Genomic DNA, 26,002 nt, shown 5'->3' on the forward strand with positions numbered 1-26,002 from the left:
AAGAAGTCTGTGCACAGCGGGTGGGGCGTGGGGCCGGTTTCCCTGGGGCGTCGGGGCAGGAGGAAGGGCAGAAGCGCCCGAAAGCCCTGGGCTGCAGCGCCGGGGAGCTGGGGCAAGGCTGGAGCAGGCGACGGCAACTCTGGGCTTTCCGTGCTGCATTTCACCGCCTTCCCAGGAGATGGCAGGCCGGTTTTATAAATCCACAACCGGCGGGTGGCAGCGAGCAGCCGCGACCTGCGCCGGGAGAGACCCGGGGAGCGGCGGGGTCCCCCCGGGGTCCCCCCGGCCGCCCTTCCAAACTCTCTCGGCGAGGGGCGAGTCCTTCAAAACGTCCTTGCTCTTCGCTCAGGGTTGCGGGGGCCACGTCCCCCCCGGGGTGGGTGTCCCCGGCTTTGGCGAGGTGCCCTCCTGCCCGGGTGGCACATGGGACCTTTGTCCCAGGCCGTCCCCGGCAAGGGACGGGACTGCAAAAACAAGCAAACCGGTTACACGACTTCAACGTGTAATCCTGGAGCTTCTAATTATTGATTTTGAAAGGGAGGAAACAGGTTCTGGGCTTGCAGGACAAACACGAGCGCGAGGGTTTAATCCTCTCCCTATTCTTCGGGGATCTCCTGTACCTTCTGGTTGTGGTGGTGGGGGACTAGGCTCAACGTCCTGGGATCAAAAGCTCGGAAAGGCTCTTCTAGAAGGAGGTGGTGGTTTCACAGGCATGGTGAAAGGTCAGGGAGAGTTGGTCACTGATCTCAGGAAAAAAAGAGACACGGTTAATTTTTGTAATGTAACAGAAAGGTGGAATCATGTGAAATCCCATGGGTGACCTGAACTGCCTGCAGAGCCTGTGTGACTTTGTCCAGAGCGCTGCCTGATGCTGCAGGTACCACCCAAATCACACCTGGGGCAACAGGCAGCTGGGGGTTTGAGATAAACCAGGCGCAGGAAGAGCTGCTGCCCCCCCCCCCCCCCCCCCAAGCTGCTGTTTCACATGCTGCACAACACTGACCTGCTGATGTGAGAGGCCCACACCAGCTGACAGTCCAGAAGGAACTGCAGAGTGAGGCTTGTCCTTTGGTTCAGCTTTTAAGAGCAGTCTTTAGGTCGGCTCTAGGCACTGCAGCAGTCAGTGAGGACAGCCACCACGACTGTGGAAGAGGCCAGAGGAGCAGGCTACGGACTGTGGAGGGCATCCACCCCTTGCCAGGATCTGTGAGCAGCCCCAGTGCTGCCAGGCAGCCCCACGGGGACTGCCCGGGGTGGGGCTGGTTTGTTCGCCAGGCTCTGAGGGCTTTCCATCAAACAGTCTGCGCCTGGGGGCCCTGCAGGCACCCGTCACCGAAGAGATGCTTGCAAGCCCTCCCACAGGAATTCAGTTCTTCACCAAATCCACCGGGCTTTGCTAGCTGTGGAAAGCCGGCAGTCGGCAAGACCGTATGTCTTTAATCAAATTTAGCACAGGAACAGGGCTCCAGAGAAGCTGTGGGGTATCTGTCCCTGGGGATACTTGCAACTCGCTGAGACACAGCCCTAAGCTGCTGCTCTCATCTCGAAGCTCGCCCTGCTTGGAGCAGATGTTGGACTAGAGACCTCCGGGGGACTTCTCCAGTGGGTGTATCATTCCCAGCACCTGGGACTTAAGCACTGTCAGCTAAACCTTTGCTAGAGATAAATGGAAACCTTCAGCAAGAAGCCAGAGCACCCAGACATCACAGAGCAGATCCAGGCTCAAGACTGTTCCACCTCTGGCTTCCCTCTGTCCCAGACTTTCACTGAGCTCAGGTGCCTCATGGATGTTCAGTTTTTTGCACCCTTTTTGCCCAGGGGATCTCTGTGAATGCAGTCACCAAGCTGCTGCGCCTGCAACGCACAGCACTGATCCTCTGCCCCCTTCCAAAACAAGGAGTAAAGGTTTTTAAAGAGCCCAAGGCTTGCTGGCATCTTGCCTGGGGTGGGAAATCATCCCTTGACTGACTTGTCCAAGTGCTGACAGCCCTGTATAGTCCCACCCGAGCCCAGCGTGGAGGAGCTGGCAGCACGGCAGCCATTCCTATACACCCCTCATGGGCATGGCTGAGCTGAGGAATTTAGCAGCTTGGGGTGTAACTGTCTGTGCCCAGCCCATTATCTGAGCCTCTGGGGATGGTAGAAAGCCCACTCCACTTTGAGGGGAAACAATAGTTTTTCTCAGATGTGGCTGAAATGCCGTGGCTTGCTCTGAATTATGTTATAAGCTCAAAGGAAGTTTCATCACATTGATTCAGTCTGAAAAATCAATGGCCCTGAATCTGTTATGCCCAGGGAAGGGTCAACAGCCAGCACTGCTGTTTGCACTGCAGTCATTTAGAAACCCGAGGCACGGGAGGGAAGTGTGCTCTGGTGTGTGGGACCATGCAAGCAGAGCAAGGCAAGGGCTTTGGGAATTGTGGGTCTCCTGTGGAGTGGGGGGACACGTCTGCCCTGGGAAAGGCTTGTCCCAAGCGGTGCCTCTGGCCTGTGTGAAGGCCGGTGCGAACCCCTCAGCCACACTGCGGTGAGATGAACTTCACAGCTGTAAAGAAGCATCTGTGGATATTAAGACTCAGTGGGATGGAGCCCTACATGAGGGTGCACTATGTGGGTGGGGGTAAGGGGTGAAGCAGCCCGGACTTGCAGTCAGAGCTGTGTGAGTGGGTGCCTGCACATCTGGAAAGCAACTCTGGGGTGTTTCCAGTGGGTGGAGGCAAACATTGACAGCTTTCAGGGCTTTTATAAGGTAGGGCACAGACAGGTCTGGTCTGGTCACAATGACTGGCCTTTTGTTAAGCACAAGATGGAGATTTTTCACGTCCAGCTTGTTTGATTTCCATCACGTCTGGTGTTGATATAAAGATTTGAATGCAAGGTTCACTGGCCTGAGGGTTTGGGGCAGCCCAGGCTCTCCCATCGAGGAGGGATGCCTTGCCGGAGCCGCAGGGCTTGCCGGCTGTGCCCGGAGAAGGGGGCACGGCGTTCCCCCATCTCTCAGCGCACCCCCGAGCCGAGCTGGACCCCCACCGCCGCAACAATTTGCCAGGCTTTTTTATTTTCTTTTATTATTATTATTTTTATTTAAAAAAAAAACTTTGGCGTGCAGACCCGGCACCGCGCACTAGATGTCAGCGGTGCCTTCCCCAGTGCCCCTGTCGGGTCCTCTTTTTTTTTTTTTTTTTTTTTTTTAACGCTTGCCTGCCCCTCCCCGTTGGAAGAGGCGGGGGGGCTCAGACCCCCCCCTCCCCTCCCCTCCTCTTCCACCACCCTTCCTCGGCGCTCCGCGGCGGCGCGTCCCCGCCCCGGGGCCGGCCGGCGGTGAGGGGCGGAGGTTGCGCGGCGGCGGCGCCGGGCGCGCTGCAGGGGCCGCCCGGCCGCCGCGGGGCCGCCATGCCCGCCAAGTCCAAGTACAACCTGGTGGATGACCGGCACGACCTCCGTATCCCCCTGCACAACGAGGACGCCTTCCAGCACGGCATCTGCTTCGAGGCCAAGGTGGGCACCGGGGGTGGGGTGGGGGGGTGTGTGCGGGGGGTCCCTGCCCAGCGCTTGCACCCCCCGGCCCCCCGGGATTCCTTATTTTCCAGCTCTCTTCTCACCCAGCCTTGGCTTTTCTCCACTTTCCCCGGGATCCCTTCCCGTTGGCGTTGCCTGCGGTCCCCCAAACTCGGCTGCAAAGAGTTGGGGGAGGCTTCCCACCCATCCCATAAGGATGTCGAAGCTGGTCGGATGGGTCAGGCTGGAGCGGGGTCACCCTGTTGCTTCCCCTGAGCATCCCTCCTTGGTCCTCCACCCCTCCTGGGGGGTATTGGTCCCGGAAAGCCAGGGTCTGCACGCATCATCCTGGGAATGAGCGGGGGGCTTGGGCTTTGCTCCCCGTTTCCAGCGCTGTGGGTAGTGCTGGGGCGATGGGGGGGGGGGACGGTTGGTGGCTGTAGGATGCCTTGTGTGCTGGTGCTTCGCTAATGGGATAAACTCATCGTGTGAGCAGACGGAGGAACCGCATGCCATTTGCAGTGCAGTGCAAGAGGTCAGGGCCGCCCACCCGAAAGGAAAGCTCGCCATTTCTCCGTATGCGTGTAAACTGTTCCTGCTCATGGATTTGGCAGGAAGAGCTCTTTTTGTTTCTTTCTGTTGGGACCTCTCAGCCTCTTACCCCACTGAGGCTGTGGCTTCCCGCAGTCCGAGTGCTCTGCAATCTCCCAGCAGGCTGGAAAAAGCCGAGCTACCTGTCTGCGTTGCCCAGCCCCGAGCCCGTAGCCCCAGCCGGCACTGCGCCAGGAGGTACCTGGCCATGAAATTTGGAAAGGGAAAATATAAAATCCTGTTCCCTTTGTCATTCCTGGGGGATACGGTTGTTCCGCTGATGAGATAGTCAAGTGAGGTTAATTTGGAAAAAAACTGGTGTAAAAGAGATTTTGAGCAGTAGGGAGGCAGGCATCTGTTGCACACTGTTGTCCCTGGAGCACATGTGCTGGCAGGGGGAAAAAATAACAGATTTGACATCTAATTGTGTGCAGTGCCCTGGGAGCAAGGCTGCGATTTGTTGAAGGGTGTCAGTGTTATTTTCCCCCTTTTCTCATGGCTGGGAGGGTTCCTCTGCAGAGGCCATGGCCTGCCCGACGGCAGGCACCGCGCTGCAGAGTGTGAAACGGCAGGAGTTGTTTACGGAGCAAACTTAAACCTGCTTTGCAACTGTTTCCTGTGAAAGACTGTTCAAATGCAGTTTTGCAGCCTTTTGCTCCTGGATTATTGGAGCCGACTGCTGTTTTCCTGCCAGCACCTGTTTACCCCTCACCTGCCGGGAGGCTGCAAAGCATCTCCCCCTCAAAATCCCATCCTTCTTGTCCATGCCGGGCTAGGGTGGCCCGGCTTGGGGGGGGTGAGGAGTGGGATAGGGCTTCATTTGCCCTGCGATCTGCTCAGGGTTCATCTCTTTTCCATTCTGCTGGTCTGGCTGCATTAATGGTGTGGTGCATATTAGTCTTTGTTCGCTCCTCTTTCTCTTATTTGGTATCCTGTGGCACGTGTTAATGCCAAGCGCAATCCACACAAAACCCAGCTTCCAAATTTGTGGGATTCTCCAGCAGCCTGTGATGCCAGATGCAGAATGCAAATGGCTTAGGCAATTATCCTATTCTTTTATTAGATTGCTAGAGATTAATTAAATGCTTACACTTCTTCAGTTCCTTTTATTACCAAGAATCCCAAGCGCTTAAACCCGCGCAGCTCTTGTTTCAGCCAGGCACCCAGTGCAAGTCACAAAAATGAGGAACTCTGATTTAGAGCGCAACTTTAGGGGGAGATTAAGGAAGAAAAATGTTCAGCTGGGTGCTGGGACTCACGTTTCTGTCTCCTAAAAGCCTCCTGGGTTTGCTGATAGCCTGGGTGGTGGGGATCCTGGTGTTACAGCCCTTGGCAGCTGGATCAGTGCTCTTTGCTCCGGCAGCCTGGGATTCCTGACGAGCTTGCTTGGGGCTCACCTCAGGGGGGGTAACACAGGCCTGACTTGGTATGTGCTGATTTATTGTTTTAATTTGTAATTTTATTTTTACACTCAGACTTATGCTGTTGGCTGCTGTCTTTAAATGACACGCACAGCGAATGTAGCGCGTGTTTTGGTTCATTGGGAGCTGCTGCCATCCGTGCTGTTGCCCCTCTTGCCTCTCTCCCGGGGGAGTGCAGGTGTCTCAGGGTGGGTGGCTGCAGACAGGCAGGATTTGGGCCCTTTTCAGGCACAGAGTGATGGACTCGCTCTGAAGCAAGCAGTGCTGTCACATGCAGCGCTGTGGGGAGACTTGTGTTGCTCATCCCCACTGAAGCGACTTGCAGCCGTATGCTCTGGCATGGGGGCACCAAGTCTGAGCAAAGTGGCCTCTAAGGATTATGTTAATCCATTTTCTGGAGATAAATCCAATAGTTGTAAAATCCCACTCCATCTTTTTAGGAACAGTAATACATTTCACACTCTTGGATCTGTTTTTATTGGCCACCTCTCTTGGCACCAAATCCCTCTGTGTCCCAGAGGGGCCTCGGCCCGGCTGCTGAGAATCAGAGGAACTAGCTCTGAGGGGAAGCAGGGCATTTGTTTTCTTCTGCATTTTGCAGTCTGAATTGTTGAATAAAATCAAAATCCTGGCCTCTTGGGTTAGCTGAAGCATTCGGTTGAAAGAGCTGGGAGCTGCAGCTTGACACAGGGGAGCGGACAGAAGTTCCCACTTGTGCAGCGGTTTTCTGGTTACATAAATGGGTGTGCAGAGAGAAAAGATACCTCCTGTCCTCCTCCACCTCTCCACCCAGCACGGTTCCCCCAGTTGGAGCAAGGAGGAGGGGGATGTGAGCTTACTCCTTATCTTCCCAAAGCCTTGGTGCTGTGGGACAAAACCCAAGGGTCAGCTTGTGCAACACCAGCAATTCTGCACATTCAGAAATCATGACTCAGGGTACTCCAACGCCTCCAGAGAGATCATGTAGAGGAAATTAAATGGGGTGTTAGAGCCTGTCATTGGAGTCCCAGACCCCCAGTCGGTTTGAGTGCAGGGGTGCTGCTGGGTTTGCACGGGGAAGCCGTTCCTGGCCCATGTCATTAGAGCCTCTCTCAGGAGCTCACTGGGCTGAGCTCTCCTCCTGCCCTGGAAATCGGGTGGTCAAGAGCAAGGTCCCACCTAACAAATACCCGTTATTTGGAAACGGCTGTTAATCCTTCAGTCCTGAGACTCATTAATCCATTTGCAGTGCCCTTGTGTACGTGGGTCCCAGTGGAGGGCCAGGTGGGTGTAAGGACTCTCTCTGCTTCTTCCCCACCTGCAGGCGAGGGGAGAAGGGGCTGTCTGAGCAAACCTCGGGCCTCGGGCTGACCCACCGCCCGCGGTCCGGGACTGCCACGGGCTGGCACGAGACGTGCTGAGACCTGGCTTTCTGATATCAGACCTGTTTGCAGATAAATGCAGGACTGGAGGTTTGGGAGGGTTGCTGTTCTTCTGGGCAGCAGGTGGGTTTTTTGGGTTTGGGTGGTGTGGTTTTTTTTTTTTTTTTTTTCTCCTCTTAAGGGATCTTGGCAACCAGGCATTTTCTCTCATGTTTGTCAGTACTTTTCTCTGCTTTTGTGCGTGGGAAATTGAAGTTGAACCGAGCATCTGCTGCCGTCTATGTTTGGAGACGGGACATGAAGAAAACTTTAGTCTGATCCATCATGTGCCTTCCTATGAACCCCTCCAGCTCACCTGCCCGCCACCCTCCCAAGGCTGCAAGCACTGGCACAGCCTGCTGGTTGCTGGAAAGGTAAATCCTTTATTAGCAAAAGGATTATAGCCTCAGGTGAACACGAAGCAGTGAATGCACATGTGTTTTCACACATTTTTATGTATGTAGCAGCCACACATAAAAGCACTTGAAGTGAGTTGAGTTGTGGGCAGCTCTGATCGGGGTCTGCTTCAGGCTCCCTTCCCAGAAAGGTTCCCATTCCCAGAGGGCTGTGAACCCGGAGACAGGTTGTGTGAAGCTCTGCATCTCTTTAGCTGGCTGGTAGAGGCCTGGCAGCTTTATTTTGGGGCTGTTTGTACTGGCAGCTCTGGAGTATAGTGTGCTCTGTCAGGGCTTCTCAGCCCAGAGCAAAGCTGCAGTGTGATTTAGCCCAGGTTTGCTTGCTCGAGGCTATAAATAACCTTCCCAAGTGCCACAAAAGTTCTTGTCTGAAACAGTGGCATATTTCTGCCATACTTGTTAAGTCAGTTCACAGGCTGCTTAGTGAAGCTCTTAGCACAAAAAAAAAAAAAAAAAAACAAAAAAACTCTGCTAGGGTTTGGCAATGCTGTGTATGCTCAGACTGTGGGTCCCATCTGGGCAGTGCGTGGGCTCAGAAGATGCCAGAAGGTCCTGAAGAAGAGACGATGGGAGCGGGATGCTCCCAGCCCTGCTTTCTGCCTGCTAAAGTGCTCTGGCCTGGTGCCTCCCGTACACGAACGCCCGTTAAGGCTGTAGCTGGGTGTAAGTGCTGGAAGCTCAGTCCCTGTGTGGGGGGAAGCTGTGGGCAGTGTGGCTGGGCACGGAAATGGGGGGCGAGTGGACAGCCCTGTTTCATGGGCATGGAAAAATTTCAGCCCTCTGGAGCTCTGTGTCCTGGTGTCTGCGCTGCAGGGCCGCATCCTGCTGCAAAGGTGTCTGCCCCGTTTGGGCTGGTGGGAGGGGAGGGTGGGTGCAGCGTATGTGGCTCTGGTGGGTGCTGGGGTCTTGTCTTGGGACCCCCAGAGCTCTGTGGTGCTGGTGCTCGAGCCCCTGCACAGCTCATAGGCAGTGCAAGCGCTTCTAGGATCAGCAGGCAGATAAACTCTGATATCCCTAGAGCATCAGCTTGACCGCTGCTGCCTGGCATTGAGGTGTCTGACATGCTGCGTTAAACTACCTGGCTCCCAGGGCTGGGTGCACCCCAGTGTCCTCAGGGTGCAGAGCCCTGTTAAGGGAGGACTGGGAAGGGCTGGAGCCCTCCAGCTCAGCAGAGAACCTGCTGCACCCGCCTGCCGGGCACAGGCTGGAAAGCCAAGGCTTTTTTCCATTGAAGTCAGCTGGCATCCCAACTTTTCCGTCCCTTTTGGCCTCTGAGCCTGCACCACCACTGTCTGAGTAAACTTCCCCTTTTCCCAGTGAAGCTGGGTGTTCCTGGGGTGCAGGGCAGAGCTGGGGCCGTTCCAGTCCAGACCCGTGCCTCCCCAGGCGGAGGCTGTGCGTGGGCAACTGGAGAGCAGGAGCACTGGGACAGCAAAAGTCCCGGGAATAGGAGTTTTCCTTGCTTTCCCTGATGGTGGCAGCCCAGGGAGAAGCCCTTATCAGCCAGGCTGCAGACAGGCTGGGTGTTTCCCTGGGCACTGGGGAAGTAAAGAGGTCTCAGATCTCGGGGTGCCTGGCTGGGGACTGGTGCCCGAGCACTTTAGCCCTCGCTTCGTGGCACAGCCGTGCGTCATCGGGCCAGTGTCCCTGTACCTGGTGCAGCCTCACACCACCCTGGACTCCAGAAATCGTGGGACCCTCGTGCCCCATATCTGATGCCTCCCACTGAGTTGCTGGTACCTCCGGTAACCCCTCCCCACCCCTGGTGCAGGAACCCCCTCTCGGACAGGGCTCTCCTGGCCCCAGGGGTGGCTGTGTAGCCCACGATGCGATGCCCCAGCCTGGGGCTGGTGCCAGCGTGTCTCTCCTGGCTGTCCACCCGCCTGCCTGCAGCTCCTCTGCAGAAGCAGTGGCTCCTTGTCCGTGGCAAGCTCTCCGACTCAGGGTGGCTTTCGGACCTGGAAACTCGGCAGCCAGCCAATCTAGGCTCCCCTGTAAGTTGGGCATGATTCAGCCCTGATCTTTGCGCGCAGAATGGGGCTGGCGGAGCAGCTCGGGAAGGCGGCAGCTCCTCTCCAAGAAGGCTCTCGCTGCCCACCACCCACAAGAAATCTCATCCACACCCCTTGCAAGGTGTCCCCCTGTCAGGGATGCGATCAGCCTTCAGTTTTCTGAAAGTCTCTGTCACCTGCCACAGAAAAAGCACCTTCTCAAGAAAATTCATTTCTGACAGAGTAGAAAACAAGCAAAATTAAACCACCTCAGGGATAAAGGAGAAACTAAGTGACTTGTGCAAACATTGCTTTGGCAAAATGCTTTCCTTTGTTTTCTTGGGGTTTTTTCCTCTGGCCAGGGGAGGACTGGTGGTTCCCTGAACTGGACAGGTATTTTGTAAGCCATGGATGGAGGGTGCGTGGCGTGTGCTATGTCTGGAGGCCCCTTCCACCTATGCATGGGACAGGCAGGGGAGCCTGTTTGCACGGGAGGGGGACAGCAAGCCAGCTCCCTTCGGGTGCTGAGAAGCCTGATGGGTGATGGCCACCAAGCCTCTGCCATGGCAGGGAGACGGTCTGCCCTTTCCAGGGGCCCGGGAAGGACCGATGGAAGGCCAGATCCCACGTACAGGGATGAGGAGCAGCAGGGCGTGCAGGGGACCAAAAGCACCCGGCAAAATAGGTGCTTTGTGCCTGCCTGCCCGTGCTGCCGGGTGACACAGCCCCAAGCAGCTCTGGCCGTTTGGAACGCGAGGGCTGCCTTTGTGGGGCTGGCAGAGCATCTCATTAGCGGAGGGACCCCCTCGGCTGCCCATTCACTGGTGCACTGAGTGGGTGGCCTTTCTCTTCCTAATTGGACTGGGGAGGAGGGGACTGCCCTCCTCACCCAGCCAACCTTCAGAGTGTAGGGACCGGTGACCCCCTAATCCCGCCTGGCTCATGGGTGCAGGTGGGGGGCTCCACCTCTGCCCCCCGTCCACTGGCAGGCTGGTGGGGCCATGGATCTGGAGGCGATTATTTGGGAAAGCTGTGTCCTGCATATGTGCATATGGTTTCTTCCTCCTCCTCCTTGGTTCCCAGGGGCTCGGGGAGGGTGGGTTCTTTCATGGGTTTATTTTCTTTGTCAGCTCTCTTTCACACAGCTTTATTTTCCTTCCTTTTGTCTTGGGCGCTTTCCTTTCTCCTCCCCAGCCTCAGCCCCAGCCCTGCTGCCTCCCTTTCCCGCGGGATCGACCTGCTGGCACAGATGCTGGCACGGATGCTGGCCTGAGCCCTGGGAGCTGGGACATTGGCCCCTGCGGGGACCAGGGCCACTGCCACACCTGGCATCTCACTTGGGGCACATGGGTTTCAAACGAAGGCAAAAGCCTATGCCTGGGGTCCAGGAGCCCCTATTCTTGGGGGTCCTTGGGGCTCCTGCCCTGAGAACAGGGAGCTGGGTCTCAGCATTGGGTTGGGATGAGGATGAGGTGGGGTGGAGCGCTCTGCACCCCAGAGGCTCCAGCTGCTTTTGCTGATCCTTGCCTCTGCCTCGCCTGCTTTTTCCCACACCTCTTCCTGAAATGAAAGTTGGTGCTATGAGTAGGAGGGTTGGAGGAGAGCAGAGCAGGAGTGGCCCTCGGTGTGCTTATTGCTTGCAAATCACTAGTAAATACAGGTGGTTTCTCAGGCCATCCCCACTCCTCACCTGGGAAATAGTTTAGCTGAAAGGCCGACCTTCAGGTCTATTTTTGGGGGGGGATACTCACCACATTGTGAAGGGTTACTCCTCTGCAGTGCAGTTTCCACGTGTGATTTCTGCCCTGAAGGCAAAAATAATCTGGGGAGACTGTCCATCTGTTGAGTTTTGTGAAATGTGCAAAAAATACCTGCCTCCTGGGTGGTGGAGAAGTGGGTGTTTTCAGAACTGTGAACACAGTGGTTGTGTAAAGTGAGCCCACACTGGGTCTGGAGGTGCTGTGGGCTCTGGTGGGGGCACGATCCCGTGGGATGCTGGGGAGCAAAGGCGAATCCTGCGTGGTTTGTGACCTGAGCCCCTTGGTTCGGGTACATCTGAACGTGGGCTGGAGGGGAATAGCTGAGTGAAGGGGTGTAGATAGGACAGCCTCAAAGCATTCCTACTGCTGGTGCTGTTTCCCAGGAGGGCCATCCAAGGAGGTGCTGCCCAGTCCAAGGTGGTGTCTGGTTTCTGCTCCATCACTTGCTTACAGGGTGGCCCAGCCTTGCTGGGCTTGCACATGCAATTATGAGCATGACTTGAGTGTTGCTCCTGGCCGAGGCTGTGGTCCTCAGCCAGGAGGTTAACATTGCTTGAATTCATGTGGCTGTGGGAGCCAGAGATGGATGGGGCCGTCTCCTGCCCAGCTGATAGCTGCCACCCCTTGCCCTGTCCTTGCTCACGGCTGTGTTCTGCGCTCACCTCGGGAAGGGAAACACAGGGAGAAGGCAATTACTCCTCTGGTGGCAGCAACCTCATGCTGTTGGGAATAGCTGGAAGAAGATAGGCATCCTCTGGTTGCAAAAGTCTGTCCTTCTCTGCCTGTAAGCTACGAAGGCTCCCTTGCAGGTGAGGGGGAAGCAGTGCTGGGGATCCCTGGCAGAGGAGCGCTGTGGGGAGGCTTGGTGGGAGAGGTGCTGTGCAGATGAAGCGTGTCTGGCAGGGGAAGATGGGGAAAGGTTTCTTGCTTACATGCTGCACTGTGACTGTGTGCCCAGGGCTCCGGCTGCCTCAGCACTTCTCCTTGTCTCCTGCTTTTTATTGATGGTTCCCAGACTTTATATAAGAAAAGGAAATCGATTGATGTCAAAGGTGCCTCTCTTAACATGACCCGAACCTTTGAAGGGGTGGTAAGGCTCTGTTAGGAGACACGACTGAAAACTTACCAAGACCTGTGCTTTTGCAGTCAGGCGTTCAGTGTTTGGGGTCTGGGCAGTTAATGCCGCCTTTGCCGGCAGCATGCATTGTTGGCTTTAATTCCCGGCTATATAGAGCTGCCCTGCACCGTGGCAGCCTGCTCAACACGTGACAAACACGCCAGCTGTTTGGTGTTTATTTTTATATCCTCTCTCTTCGCATCTACTCTCGGCACTGAGTGCCCGGTGCCGGTAGCTGGACACGCGCCTCCGTCTGCACCCGGGGCAGGAGCCGCGCGGCTGGGGACAGCATCCCTGAGCGGGTGGGCTTGTTGAGTTTGGGATGCAGGTGTGGAGGGTTAGCAAGGGCTCTCATCCCCCCACAAAACCCAGAGGCGGTTGCACAGCCCCCATGCTGTGCCCTCAATAGAGGTGGCAGCAGTGTCCCAGCAGAGAGGAGCCGGGAGCCCCACAGCGATGCTGGGTGAGAAATGTCCCCCCTCTGCGGCCTCTGCCTGTTCGGTGACCCCTAGCACATGTTCACCCATTTAAGCACCCGTCCTGGTGCTGGCGTTTGAAACCAGTGACCTGGGTTTTCATGGTGTCAGGGAAGGTTATGGCCGTATTCACACAAACACGTAGCCCTGGAGGGTTTAGTGCCCACGCTGTGCTGCCGAGGGATACGTCAGCGTGTCAGGATGAAGTGTGGGAGCACAGTGGGCTAGTAAATAGACTCAAAACGCTTTTCTTCTAACTACACGTTTTTAGCGCTCAGCATTGACTCTTCATCACTTGTCTGTTTTCTGATCCTTCTTCTGAATCTGCCCTCTTCCATTTTATTTTTTAAAAGGTTTTTGTTCGGCATCTCTCTGTGCTGGGTCGCAGTGGCGCTGCCTTTGGTCCCCTTTGAATAGCAAAGCGGCTCCTTTATTCTGCAGGCTTGGCCTGGAGGCTCAGCGTCACTGCAAAAACAGCCAAGGGTTTGGCAGGGCTGTAATTAAATAGTGAAGGGCCTGTCACAGGACAGGTTGCTCCAGCTATTTTAGGGATATTCCAATATCCAGGTCTGTAATAGGTGACTCAGTGCAGCTGAGGGGATGTTGGCTTATACCTGCGTGCTTTGATCACGGCATAGGTGAATGAGGCCTGTTGGCCTGATTACTGAAGTTGGTTTATTGTTAGAATATGGGCTGCTGAATCCTTGAAACATTGTAGTGAGGAAACAGCTTCGTGGTGGGAGGTGTGCAGTGGGCGAAACACCGCCTGTTCCCCAGAAGCGACGCTGGGTTCCCTCCGGGGATGCCATCGAGGCCATGGTGGGATCGTGAGGTTTCCAGTGCTGTGGAAACTTGACTGATCTGCTCTTTCTTTCCCTCCAGTACATCGGGAGCCTGGATGTGCCACGGCCAAACAGCCGGGTCGAGATCGTGACGGCCATGCGGCGGATCAGGGTGAGTGTGGTGAGGATGCTCCTTCCCCTTCTGCATCGGGATGGTGGGGGCACCGGTCTGCCAGCTCCCCTCGCAGCCTTCTCTCACATAAGTCCTGCCCTCCAGGTTATTCATAACTCTGTGTTTTCCCCCGTCCCTCTCTCCGTTGAGATCTCTGTGTAAGCCAGGCGTGATGCCTGCAAGCTTCGTGTGCCACACCATTGTGTTTGGAGCGTCCTCGGCGCTGGCTGTGCCCCCTGGTACCCACGCATCCCGTGGGCTGTGGCGGGGCTTAGCCTCAGCCCGAGAGCCGTCCCCGTGCTCACGGTGCTGCGTCCCGTGCAGGAGCGTGGGGTGCAGGGTGGGTGTGGGACGTGGGGCTGCCAGCACCAGACGGAAACCGTGGCATGTCTGCGATTCGGCGGATCTCCTCGTGTGTCAGCCCCGATTGAAAAGTAACAGCAAACTGCTTGTGGAAGAGGTACGTTTGTGTGTTACTGCTTGTGTAAGTGCTTCGGCTGCGTGAAAATTCGGGCGCTGGCTGGATATGCCAGCAGGTTAGTGCCCAGTAAATGGCAATGTGCAAATTAAAGTGCTGAGTAACAAGCTCTGGGGCCGGCCAGCAGAGAGCTTGTTTAACAGCAAGTAGGTCAGGGGATGTCAGCTGGTGATGAAGTCATCTGGCTTCCCAAAATACTCACAGTCAGGATACGGGGCGCTCTCGCCATATAATGCTTGGCCGATAGCCAGGAGAGGAGTTTTCCTCTGCTCCCCGGCCCCTCGCCCGCACAACTGGAGGGTGTTCAAGGACGTGCTGGGAGGGGAGCACGCCACACACCCAGCGAGCTCACTGCCCCCCAGCTTAAAACAGCAGGGGCTTGAGTGCTCTCAGATGCACAGAACAGCCCTTTGGGCTGTGGTTGGACCTTGGGCTGATGTATGTGGCAGTGTGGCCACAGGCGCAGGTAATTTCGTCTGCTCCATGGGTCCGCAGCAAGGGGTCTGCCCTGACTTCCAGGAATGGCTCTTTCCCAGGAGTAACACTTTTAACTGGAAGGAGGTGAGGATGCTCACAGGGATGTTGAGTTAATGGATGAATTGTCTTTCTGGTGGCCTTATGGGATCCCGTAAGCACCGGACCTGCTCGTGTGGCTGAGCAGCCCTACCAGTGCTCAGCTGTCGCCCTGCTCCTCTCTCAGCCCCTCATGCGGACTCTTGCTATAATCTGATTTTTTCTTTTCTCATCGCCGGAGGAGGAGAGGAGTATCATAGCTCAAGGACACAGATTGCAAGGCTCTTCCATTTCAAACTTTCAGCACGTAAATAGTTTGTGCGCTTTTTTCAGCAGCTTTCCTACCTGCTGCCCTGTCCTCTTGGTGGTGGTTAATGTTGTGTTGGTGCACAAGCTGGGAAGTCCTTTATGGCATTAGGTTTGCTCACCTTGGTCCCAAACGAGGTTTGGGACGGACAACTGTTATGCAGTCAAGAGCTCTTATAAACAGCTATTTCCTCTGCTGCCTTTCAAGATAAGGCTTTTGAAAGAATGCAGCTCCAGCCCCCAAATCACATAACTCCGCATCAGTATGAGAGGATTGGCCCAGCTTTGGGGGCTTAAATAAATCATAAGGAAAAAAAAAAAATCAAAAAAATCCTTGTAGACCAATATAAATAAGCATAGCTTGGAAAATTCATAGGTAAAAGTCTGAATGGTGGGGAAAGGACACAAATTAGGGTAGAATAATGAATTAATGGTGAACAGTGTGCTTGAAATGTGTGCTTAGGCATCCTTGATCTAGTGTGAGACAGAAGAGATGCAAGTCACTGAAAGGCCAAGATTTTGCAAATCAGATCTGCCAGAGAGACTTTTAAAGTCTGTTTATTTGTCGCGAGGTGCTGTTTGTGAAGAGGATGCCAGTGTGGTTTGTTTGACAGGAGTTTACGCCTGTAGCCCTTCCCTGGTTTCCCGTGGTTTGCACTGGCCTTGCACCCAGCAGCAAGACGTTACCGCAGCGTTGCAAGGGCATTTGCTGGCTGGGTGCCGAAGGCTGGTTTGAATTTGGCTGGAGGTCAAGGAATGTGTGTCCTCCTTAAAGCAGAAGGGTAGTTGTGTTCTTTAAGGAATAAAGTTATCACAAAATATTGGCATGGGGAAACCAGAGAAGGAAAAAGCTTATTTAGGCACGGAAAGCAAGCGATGGGAGATACTCAAGTGCAAGCTGCCACGGTTCTGCCTGTGGTGTGTGAAGCAGCTGCTGACTCTGAGGTTTGTATGGTTTTTAACGCAGTCCCTGGTTTAGGGGGAAAGTGCTGTGCCCCAGTTTGTTCTGAGCTAGTCACTGCTGGTGAAGGAGGGGGGACCTTCACTGTCCCCCCTGCCACTGTGACCCCCCCTTTCTCAGTGCTGCTTTTGCCCTGGCTGCTCACTGGGCTTTGCCTCTATTAACTACATGATTAAAAAAACCCTGATCCTGCAAAGAAGTGAGGAAGCACCTTGCCTGACAGTTGGGGGGGTCCTGAGGGGACGAGCACCCTGGGAGCCCCCCATAACTGCCTGTGCTGGGCTGGGAGCAGGGAGGGACGTGGCCCCGAGCAGCAGCAGCTCCTGCGGCGCTGCCTCCCATCTCCTCCCGGCTGTCGGGACTGGGAAGGCCGAGCCGTGGGCCTGGCTGATCCCGGCTTCCTGTTTAGATGGAGACCTGACCCCTGGGGGGGAGCCGAGGGGGACAAAGAGGAGGACACGGCATCGCTGGCATTGCTGAGATTCCTGCACTGGCCCGGCTCTGCCGCCCTGGTGCCGCTCTCCAGGGAGCAAAGCAGAGCGATGGCCGTGGGCAGAACGGCTTCACCAGAGCAAGAATGTATATATTAAACCCAAATCTGGTCCCTTTTGTGGATCTGGGTCGAGAGGGACTTTACACAGGGAGCCAGTGTCGCAGGACAGGGGTGCCATCCCCTTCCTGCCCCCCTGCTGAAGGGCTGATGGTGGCATGGCCATCCTCAAGGTGCTGGCCGGAGGGAGGGTTTCTGTCCAGAAGCAGGAGGATGTTGGAGAATTCCTGGGATTCTCACAGCTCGGCTGGGGGGAGGAGGGAAAGGGAGGTGCTCAGCTTGCTGCCTCTGCCTTCCTGCTTTTCTTGCCTGTACCGGCTGGGCTTGCTGGGGACACAGCCCTGTCTTGCTCTGCGTCTCGGTGCAAATCCTTGGCCCTGAGAGGACTCGGTGGAGCGGGACGTTAGCTGTGCCAGGGATGCACTTGGACAGCAATTTTGTGAGCATTTACTGCAGCTTTCCTCCAAATCCTACATCTTCTGGCTTTCATGCAGAGCACTGATGGCCATGTCAGAACTAATAAATACAATAGGCCAGGGCTTGTTTTCCTGGCAAGCCGCTGAGATTGTGTTTATACAATTGAGCCCCTTCTCCTCTTCCCAGAACAGGGTGACCTGTTGCTTCACCCTGTTGCTTCAGGGTTGAACCCATGTTGCTTCATGCCCTAAACTGCTGGGGTAGGTTGGCCTTCAAAACGCTCCTTGGGTCCTCTGGATGCAAGGTGTGAGAGACTGTTCTGTAAGCCCAGGTAGTTACCCATGGGCACCTGAACGTCAGAAAGTCCCAAGCTTGACAGTAACTAAACGGTCATTAAAGCTGCAGCCAGCCTGTCCTGTGGGTGTGAGCCCAGGGGAACTTGCTTGCCCAGGCTCTCCTGGGAAGCAGCAGCCCAGAGGCCACAGTGCTGTTCTGCTCTGGGCTGGTCACGGGCAAAGCTTGAGTAATTCAGACGGGAGCTCATGAGAGTGGTCTGGGACCGGCCATACGTCCGTCAGCTACCGAAGAGGGTGTTATGGTACTGGAGAGCAACAGCCCAACTGGTGCATCTTCCCAACCATAAGGACTATGAGTTGTTGAAGATTTCAGTTTAAAGTGCCTGAGCTAGCTGCAGGGCATCTTTCTTTTCCTTTTTCTCTTTCTCTCTCTCTTTTTTTTTTTTGTTTTGTTTTTTTCAGAATGGCTGAGCACATGCTAAATGACAGCAATAACTATATATTTTTTATGTTGTCATGATGTAAATATATGCAAATGCTTTCCTCTCTGTCTCTCTGCTCTTGGCATGTCTCCAGTGCAGCCAGTGCTACCTGGCTAGGGCTTGGTGCAGTCATTCTAGAGAATTTGGAATCATCCTTTTTTTTGCTACTTGGATCGCTGAGTGCAGCTTTAATCCGGGTTTTCTTTGGTGCCAGAAAGGATGAAATCCTATATAGGCACTTCTTAAAAGCTGCTTCTGTGGAAGTCTTCTGCAAGCCTGTTTCTGGGAAGTGTCCAGCTGAGTTTTGCAGGCTTAAAACAAGAAGGCATTTCAAGCACTTTAAAATCTAGCTCCTCTACACCTCCTACTCTGTCAGGTACATCTGATTTTGTGGGACTTCTGCTGCTTTGCATAGCTGAGCTCTATTTTAGCAAATTGGCAAAATCGCTGAATTTCAACAAGCTTGTTTAAAAGCAAGATTTTTGCATCCTTTGCAAGCCACATGTACAGTCAGACTGGTGTGAAAATGGATACATTTGGCCAGTTATTTGTGTAGAGTGCCTGGTGTAATTTTGAGCTCATTTAATTAAAATTTTTCTGAGATACCCCTGTTCTGCCATGGTGAGTTTTTCAAAGCGTTAGGTCATTTACAGTGATGCAGCCTATTTTTTTTTTTATTATTATTTTTTTTTCTTTCATCATGCAAAGAGCAGCATGGCTGTCCCTGCCCTAAAACAGAGCAGGGGCAGCCCCCTGTCCCCCCAGCTGCCTGCAGGGGACCAGCATGGCGGGCAGTGGCTGCCCAGGAGATGCTCAGGCTTTGGCCGCCTGAAGAGCTCAGCTTGCTCTTTGCCAAGTCACAGCACTCAGTGCGAGGTGAATTATCAGCGAGCTAATGACTTGATGTGATTATCCAAGAAGAACAAGATTATGTTGTATTAGATCTAGGAGGAACCAAAGGAATATCTGTCATAATTTCAATTGCTCTTTCGGTGCTCTGACAATCTCAGTAAAAAGGGTGAAGGCTTCTGGGCAAGTTAATTGTATTTCTCCCGGCACCACCAGTGTCACTTAACTTCATAATAAAATATTAGCTAGTCCGGTATTGTCACCAGCATGCTGCCTACTCAGTTGTATGAAATAGGTCGGGATCTCCTCCTGTGGTTAGTATTTAATCGATAAACTGGTTAAATTAGTGCCAGATTTCACTGGAGCAGCCTTGTGACCAAGACTGCCCATAGGGAAGAGATGGTTTCCAGGAGAGTTGGCCAAAGCATGGTGGCCCTGGCTTTGCTGTCCGTTTTAGTACTGTGGCCAGGATGCAGCAAGTGCTTTCCAGCGAAGCTTTGAAGGTTACTGGCAGCGTTAAGAAGTGCAAGTTGTACGTACACTCTGTTGTAACGCACATATAGTAAAATGACAAGGAGGTAGATGACTCCTGTGTGGCAGAGGGCAGGCATCTGAACTGGTAAGAAGGAGGGAAATGTGAGCTACTAACGCTGGAAAGTGAGGTCTGAGCCCTGGAGGAAGCTGGGCAGGGATGGGGCTTTGGGCACTTTGGGAAGGTGCCCCTGGGCAGACGTGAGCAAGTACTGCCTGTGCCAGCTGTCTGCCGGGCTCGCTGGGTCAGGCGATGGCAGAAATGACGGGGCTCAGCCAGACGTGTGACCTGATGGGTCCCGAGGAGGCGAGGAACAAGCATGCTCCTCTTCCCCTAGTAGCTGGCCTCATAAATAAGTCACGATAAGTTCATTGTCTTTTGGCTTCCAGCAGTGCCCTAGCTGAGAGTTCTCTGCCAGGCGTGGGGCTGCAGCGTGTCCCCCGTGGCCAGGCTCCAGGCCGTGGTGGGGAGGAGAGCTTGGTGGCAGGGGAACAGCAGAGGGTTCCCAGCTGGATGGAGAGCTTGGTTGTGGAGCCAACGAGGATGAAGGACACCATAACCCAGGTGGTCGAGCAAGCTTTGGGAAAGCTAATGAGCCAGGAGGGGCTTGCTGGTGCGTGGTCTTCCCCATACCTCCTGCCTCTCTGAGAAGCCTAGCACTTCTGCTCTGGGCAAGTGTCCCCTGGGCAGGCGGTGCTCAGGGCTCTGGCAGGAGCACACCAACTGTCGCTGGGCATGCTGGCGCAAGCAGCAATGCCCTGGGTGATGCTGGCTTGTAGCCAGGCAAATGCCTTTGCAAGGGCTGGGAGCCAAGTAGGCACCGAGCCCGGGGCAGGACTGTTGCTGCCGGCAAAAAGCTGGGAGGCAGCAGTGCCTCGTGTCCCCTACGTCCCGGTCGCTCATCCTTGCCCAGTGTTTGCTTGGGTTGTCCTTTCCTCGGTTGGTCTTTCTTACTTCTCCAAGAGCTGATGGCATCTCCCTGTGACTCATTCCACTCCCTGGTTGGGGGCTTTCCTCACCAGCTCATGCCATGAGTCACGTTACCGGCCTGCCGATGCCATTGTCTGAGCCATCACAAATATCTGCTGGGAGCTCGAGGGAGACAATGAGGAATAACATCTGCCAGGCTCTCTGAATGGGGGGGAGAAGGGCAGACCTTCTGCATCACTCCTTCCTAGCCCGGGAGTGCTCTGCCAGTTCCTGCCCCTTCTCTAAATTAATGGCCAACACATAAAGTCATTTCACAAATGTCTGTCCCTTTCTGTGCCCTTGTGCTCCCTTCTTTTCCTCCTGCATCCTCTTCTTCAGCAATGTTTCTTCAAGCAGGCTTTAAGCATTGCACGAATGGGTTGCATTAACCACTGGGCTCAGCGGAGCACGTGCTGGGGTGTCGGTGTGTACTGGAGAGGTGCCCTTGGCTTTTGGTGGCTCCTTCCTTTGAGGCTCCCCGTGTTGCACACATGGTTTCGGTAAGCCCAGTTCAGGGCCAGGGCTCGGCCATACTAGAAGCCGGGGAATCCAGTGCTGCAAACCTTGCTTTCTGCAGGGACATGGCGCAGCTGGAGTGCACACAACATCTGCAGCACCACGAACGCTGCGGAAGCTGCTGGCGATGCCGAGGTGGCTCTCCTGCTCTCCATGTGCCTGCTCTGGCTTTTCCTCCTGCCTAGAAAGGAATGATTTTTTTGCACACTCTGGATGATTGGATTTATCCTGGCTGTCAAGGGAGAGGTCTGCAGCTTGTTCTGGGAGATTTGGGGTCATGAGAGTACTGGTAATTGCTGTTTGTGAGGGTTTGAAGAGTTCTTACAGAAACTGTCGGCCTTTGATAGCTCTCTGCTTTTTCTGCAAGGTGACACAGCTGCCTTTGATTGCCTGACCCTCTAACTTGCGTAAACCTCTGCAGAAAATAATGTTATTGAGGGAAAGGGCTGTGTTCAGCATCATCAGCCATAAGGCACCCAGCTCAGTGCTCTCCAGCCCCACCACTGTCACGGAGAGGTGACAGTCTCTTCTGCTACTAGAAACTTGCTAGCAAATATAACCATCTCCATTTACCTTTGCAATTTAGAGTAAATCCTAACTGTGCATAAGAATAAGCTCCTGGCACACCTGAGAGGTTGTTGGGAGGAGAAAGTGGGTTTAAGGTGTGGCTGATTTCAGGGTCTGCAACTCATCTTGGCATCTCCCAGCACTTTACTGGTCAGCACATTGGAGAGCTGGACCCGTCCCTCTTTTTCAGCCCCCTTGAGTTTGTGTCTCCTCACACCCCATGGCATTGCTTTTATTTGGAGGTTTTTTCTTCTGGTTTACTACAATATGTAATATTCATGTGGTTTTTAATTAATCAGGGCTTTCACCAGTTTGCTGCTGTCATGGCAGTGTTTTACTCTTGGGATGGAGTGGGGTCCAAATGTTTCTTTGTGCTGACGGCTGAAGTTGCATGGACCTGAGCAGGAGAGGTGGGCAGCCGTATCCTGGTCAGCCACCTCTTCCAGCCAGGCATGAGCGTGTCCAGAGGTGAGACCTAGCTCTTGCTCTGTGATTAAGGAGAGAAATAGCTTAGGAAAAGAGAAACACAGTAAAAAAAGCCTCACAAGCAGGGGGTCACAGGTCTAGCAATATTTAATATCTGTTTTATGGATGAGAAACTGAGATGCAGGGAGACTAAGTGACTTGTCAGACTCCTTCTGAGGGAGGCATCGCTGTGCAGGGAACCAGACTGAATTAAAATCGAACCAAGCTGAAGTTAACACTTTAAATGCTACTCTTGTGTATGATCCTTTCTGCTCTTGTGCTTCTCTGCTGGTCCTCAAAGACCAAGGACCCCTTGACTTAATTTGTTGAAGTATTCTCTGCTGCATCACCTCAGATGAGAGGCAGATCATGGAGCTGCAGCCTTGCAAAAAAAATGCCACGTGCCCCAGCTTCTTCATTGCTAAAATTAATTCTTGGTGGTTTTGGCTTGGTGCAGCAGGAAGGTGTTCCAGGGGATGCTGTACACCAAATGGCCAAGGGGAAAGAGCGGTGTCAGAGCCTGCCTCGCAGCCTGCAGCAAGGTGAGAAGGATTTTGGCATGGGGTTTTGTGGCCGTGAGAGCTGTAAGGGGGTGTGTGTTACGGCGTGTTCCCGCGGCGCGCAGGAGCGGAGGAAAGGATCGCATCTGTTTAAGAGGAGAGGCTGCAAAAACCATTGTGTGAACTGGTCTGTGGAATGGATCTCGTTTAATTAGGGAGCTGGAGGAAAGGATGTGTCTACTGTAGGACAGCAGAACAAACAAGCACAGCTGAGAACAAGATAAAGGAGCTGAGCTCTCTCCTGGTCCCAGTGGAGAAGGGCTGTAGCGTGCAAAGCACGATGAAGCCGGGGAGGTCCCCTGCCTCCTCCTGCCCCCAGCTCCTCGCCCCCCAGGCAGGCTGCGATGGGCACGCCAGGGCTGCTGCTTCTCGACACGGACGCGGTCCCCAGATGCTCCTGTGTCCCTCTAGACGACAGTCGGTGGGTGAAGTGATGTGCTTCAACTGGGATTTTTGGAGGGATAGGGCTTGCCCAGGCTGGATTGAAGTCTACCCAGGGCAAAGACTCTGGGTGAAGAATGTAGCCGAATTTGGATGAATTTTCAGAGAAGAAAATGCTTCCTTTGCAGGCCAGGCTTTCCTGATGGAGAACAAGGATCCCAGTGATTCTTAATCCCAGTGAATCTTAGTCACTTGTTTTTTACCAGCATGAGTTTAACATGGTAGGAAAAAAACCCCAACCAAACCAGTTCTTGCTGTATGCTTGCCTGTGGAAACTGCTGATCCATTTCAGTGTAAGCTGCAAAAATCAGCCTGAAGTGGGTATTCACTGCAGGAAATTTTGGCAAAGATGGTTAAATTTCAGCTTAACTCTAACTTAACACAGCCCCACCTGTGATGTTTTACAGTGTTGTTCTTGGATTGCAGTAGCAACATACATTACGGAGAGCCATCTCTTTATTTTCCCCTCCAAGGCCTCCAGTTTTGTTTTGGCATTTTGCTCCAATGACATTTTCTTACTCCCTCTTAACATGATGGATGGGACTGGTCTGGACTCCTTCAAACACTCCCTGATCTCCAGGAACTTCAGAGATGTGTGTGTACCTCCCCAGCACTGGAAACACAAAGAGCACATCTCTGTTGACCTCTGTGTACATGCTAAGAAATCCTCAATATCTAAAAAAGAGAATCCAGAGTAAGCTGGCCGAAAGCTTGTGGTGTGATGTGGCGTTCAGGTCCCTTTGAGCTATCTGTGAAAAAAGACGTATCTTTCTGTGGTTTGTATAGATCCAAATTCAGCTCCCAGCTAGCCGATCTCCTGCACTTGTCTGAAGTCGAAGAGCCTTCGATGTGAGGAAGCTCTCCCCGAGTTCCAGATCTGAGCTGCAGACAAGTCCCCTCCTAGCCGACTCTTTGGATAGGCTAAATAGAAAGAGTTTGTTTTAACTCTGGGATTTAGCAGTCTGGGAAACCTCCTAATGTTCTTGTGTTTTCTTCCAGACCTGCATAAAAATAAGCATTTCTGTGCTCTCCTTGCTGTGGGGTTTCCTGCAGGCACAGTGGCGTTTTGTCATCGGTCTCTGTCATTGCTTAATTTTTGGGATTACTGGTGAGGTGGATTTTGTTACCTTGATCTGGGCTGTACGGTTCTTATAGACAACATTTTAGTCAAAATGCGGGCAAAGTGGGAAACAGCAATGTATTAAGTTCCTTAGCTGGCCTAATACTTTTGTGAGCTACACTTGTAATTTTATTGAGATAGTTTAGAATCTCAACTTGCGCAGAATTAGTGCTGTGCTGGGTTGTAATGTGATCGTTTTGTTTGATGTTAAGTCCCATACTGGCTGTTTTCTGAGTCCACCTAAAAGCCTGGAACTTTTATTAGTTTGGAATTTTTTCAAGGATCTGAGTCTATAATTCCTTCTAAATCTCTCTAAAGGACATTATTCAGACTTGTTGACTTTACAATATAGATTTTTGTGAATGATTTTTAATACCTACTTTAGTTATTGTTGAAGCAGGAGCCATGAAACAAGTGTGATATGAATAATTACCTCTTTTCTCCAGTTACAACCCAGAAACATTGTTGAGCACCACCGGCATCTAATGAGCCCCACAGGGTTGGCTTGTTTCTGATGCAGTAAGCATTTAATGCTGCTGCTCATTCATTCTTTATTAATTGTCTGAATTTCGTAATTGCTGATTTAGTTACAGTATTACCAGCTTGCTTTCCTCCAGTGTGTCACTGCTCTTCTGTCTGGCTATTCTCATCTGCCTGTTCAACTGGTCTTACTCAAGTTTTTTATGCAACTGTGGGAGAGCAGCTCTTTGGTGAGCAGTAAAAAATACTGAAATAAATCCTGTATTTCACAACTTGGGGTGTAAATCTCGCCATGTTCTGAGTCAGCAAACTTTGCTGCGCTGACACCCTTCTGAAGCGCTGCGTGGGTATGTTCTTACGGTTCCCCTCTCTTTGTCACCTGCCCTCGGGGTGGAATCGGGGTGTCTTTAGCTTGAGTTTGGGTGACTCTGCGCTCTTCTGCGGTATCAGCCCTGCCTCCGGCCCACTCCGTGTGGGTGGGGGTGATCTCAGCTGCCTTGAAGTAGGGTCTGTCTCGGAAAGAAAGCTATCTTGAACACAGAAAGTTTGTTTTCCTGCTAGGGCAGAGGAAGGTGCCCAGCTGGGCATTGCTGGCATGGCTCAGCACCCGGCACTCCCGGGTCCCCAGGGCATCAGGTCTTGCCTGTGCCGGAAAGAAGCAGGAGTTTAATTAGGGATTACTGTAAATTGGAATGACTAAACTGCTGAAAATGGCAACGCTTTGCTTTGAGCCAAGCTTATTCTAGCATAGGGGTTCAAACCCACCTAAGGCTGGATGAAAAGAAGCCATTTCTAGGCTCTTGTAGCCCCTTACCTTCTTCAAGGGGCGACTGCAATCGCCATCACCAAGCAGCTTGTGCACCCGCTGCCTTTGCCTGCATAGGTTGAACCAATGTGTATTTAATTAAAAATACCACAAATTCCAGTCAGATGTGGGGTTTCCAAGGAATGTGCCTCTGCTTATTTTAGCAACAGGTGGTAAATGTTAAAACGTGTACAGGTCATCTCTTGTCTTGTATCTCCAGGGCTGTGAAAAGCAATGCAAAAGCAGTGCCTGCAGAGCCCACTCCTTGTTTTCATTAACAGAAGGGAGCAGCTCAAAGCCTGGTTATTTTTGCAACCAGTTCGACCAGTAACCCATATGCACCCACGCACTGGGTAATTTGCACGTGCCATGCTCGGCCATCGGACATGGCAGCATGTGAAGGCAAGTGGCAGCTTGCTGCCTCCCACACAGCTCCGGTCCATGGTGTTATTGCTTCCTTGGACTTCCGAAAGGCCTTTAAGGGTGTTCCCAAGGCTGGGGGCTAGGCTGTGGCACGGTCTCCGCTGACCTTCATGCCTGGCTGAGAGGTGCTGCTTTTCCCAGCCCACGAGTGGTTGGTCCCACTTGTTGCCATCTCTGCGTGTGCCCATGCTGAGGGAGAAATGATACGGCTGTGCTGAGATGGGGTGCCCAGATTTCTCTTTTAAGCTTGGTATTAGTTAAGCCCCATGAAGCGAACAATAACACGTGCACAGGGATCTGTTGGTGGCTTTGATGAGCTGCAGGGTGGGGGTGAGGGGTGTTGCTGGGGTCTGTGCTGCTGCACCCCTCGTGTGCACTGTGCCACCGCATCCCATCGCCCTGCCCAGTGCTGGGCTTCCACGGCACACAGAGCGACTGCAAGCTGCCTTGGGAGGGGAGATACACTGCTGTGTCTCAGGTCTCCTTTGAATCTCTGATTTTAAGTTGGTTTTGGTTTTGTTTTTGTTTTTTTCTAAAGACAACACTTTAAGATTGGGACCGGGAGGTATGGAACCCCTCGGGATTTCTTGTAAGAGAGGTAAATCATCTTGTAAATGGAAGTTTGCAAAAGAGGGGGAGAGAATAAAC

General features: G+C 53.3%; 1 protein-coding gene across 4 annotated transcripts in view; it reads left to right on the plus strand.

The window, feature by feature from the left end:
* The first annotated feature begins 3,321 nt into the window (after nucleotides 1–3,321).
* Nucleotides 3,322–26,002, plus strand: part of LOC104361263 (nitric oxide synthase 1 adaptor protein) — a 42,220-nt gene continuing 19,539 nt past the window's right edge. For 2 of the 4 annotated variants that reach the window (XM_042783993.1, XM_042784000.1), the window contains exons 1-3: nucleotides 3,322–3,498; nucleotides 7,092–7,284; nucleotides 13,553–13,624. In XM_042783993.1, the coding sequence (XP_042639927.1) occupies nucleotides 3,425–3,498; nucleotides 7,092–7,284; nucleotides 13,553–13,624 (339 nt within the window). In that variant the 5' untranslated portion in view covers nucleotides 3,322–3,424. The remainder of the gene's footprint in view (nucleotides 3,499–7,091; nucleotides 7,285–13,552; nucleotides 13,625–26,002) is intronic. The other 2 variants (XM_042783997.1, XM_042784004.1) reach the window with 1 other exon arrangement.

This window comes from Tyto alba, unplaced genomic scaffold (assembly GCF_018691265.1).
Source record: "Tyto alba isolate M040663 unplaced genomic scaffold, T.alba_DEE_v4.0 Super-Scaffold_1000006, whole genome shotgun sequence".
Classification (NCBI taxonomy): Eukaryota; Metazoa; Chordata; class Aves; order Strigiformes; family Tytonidae; genus Tyto; species Tyto alba.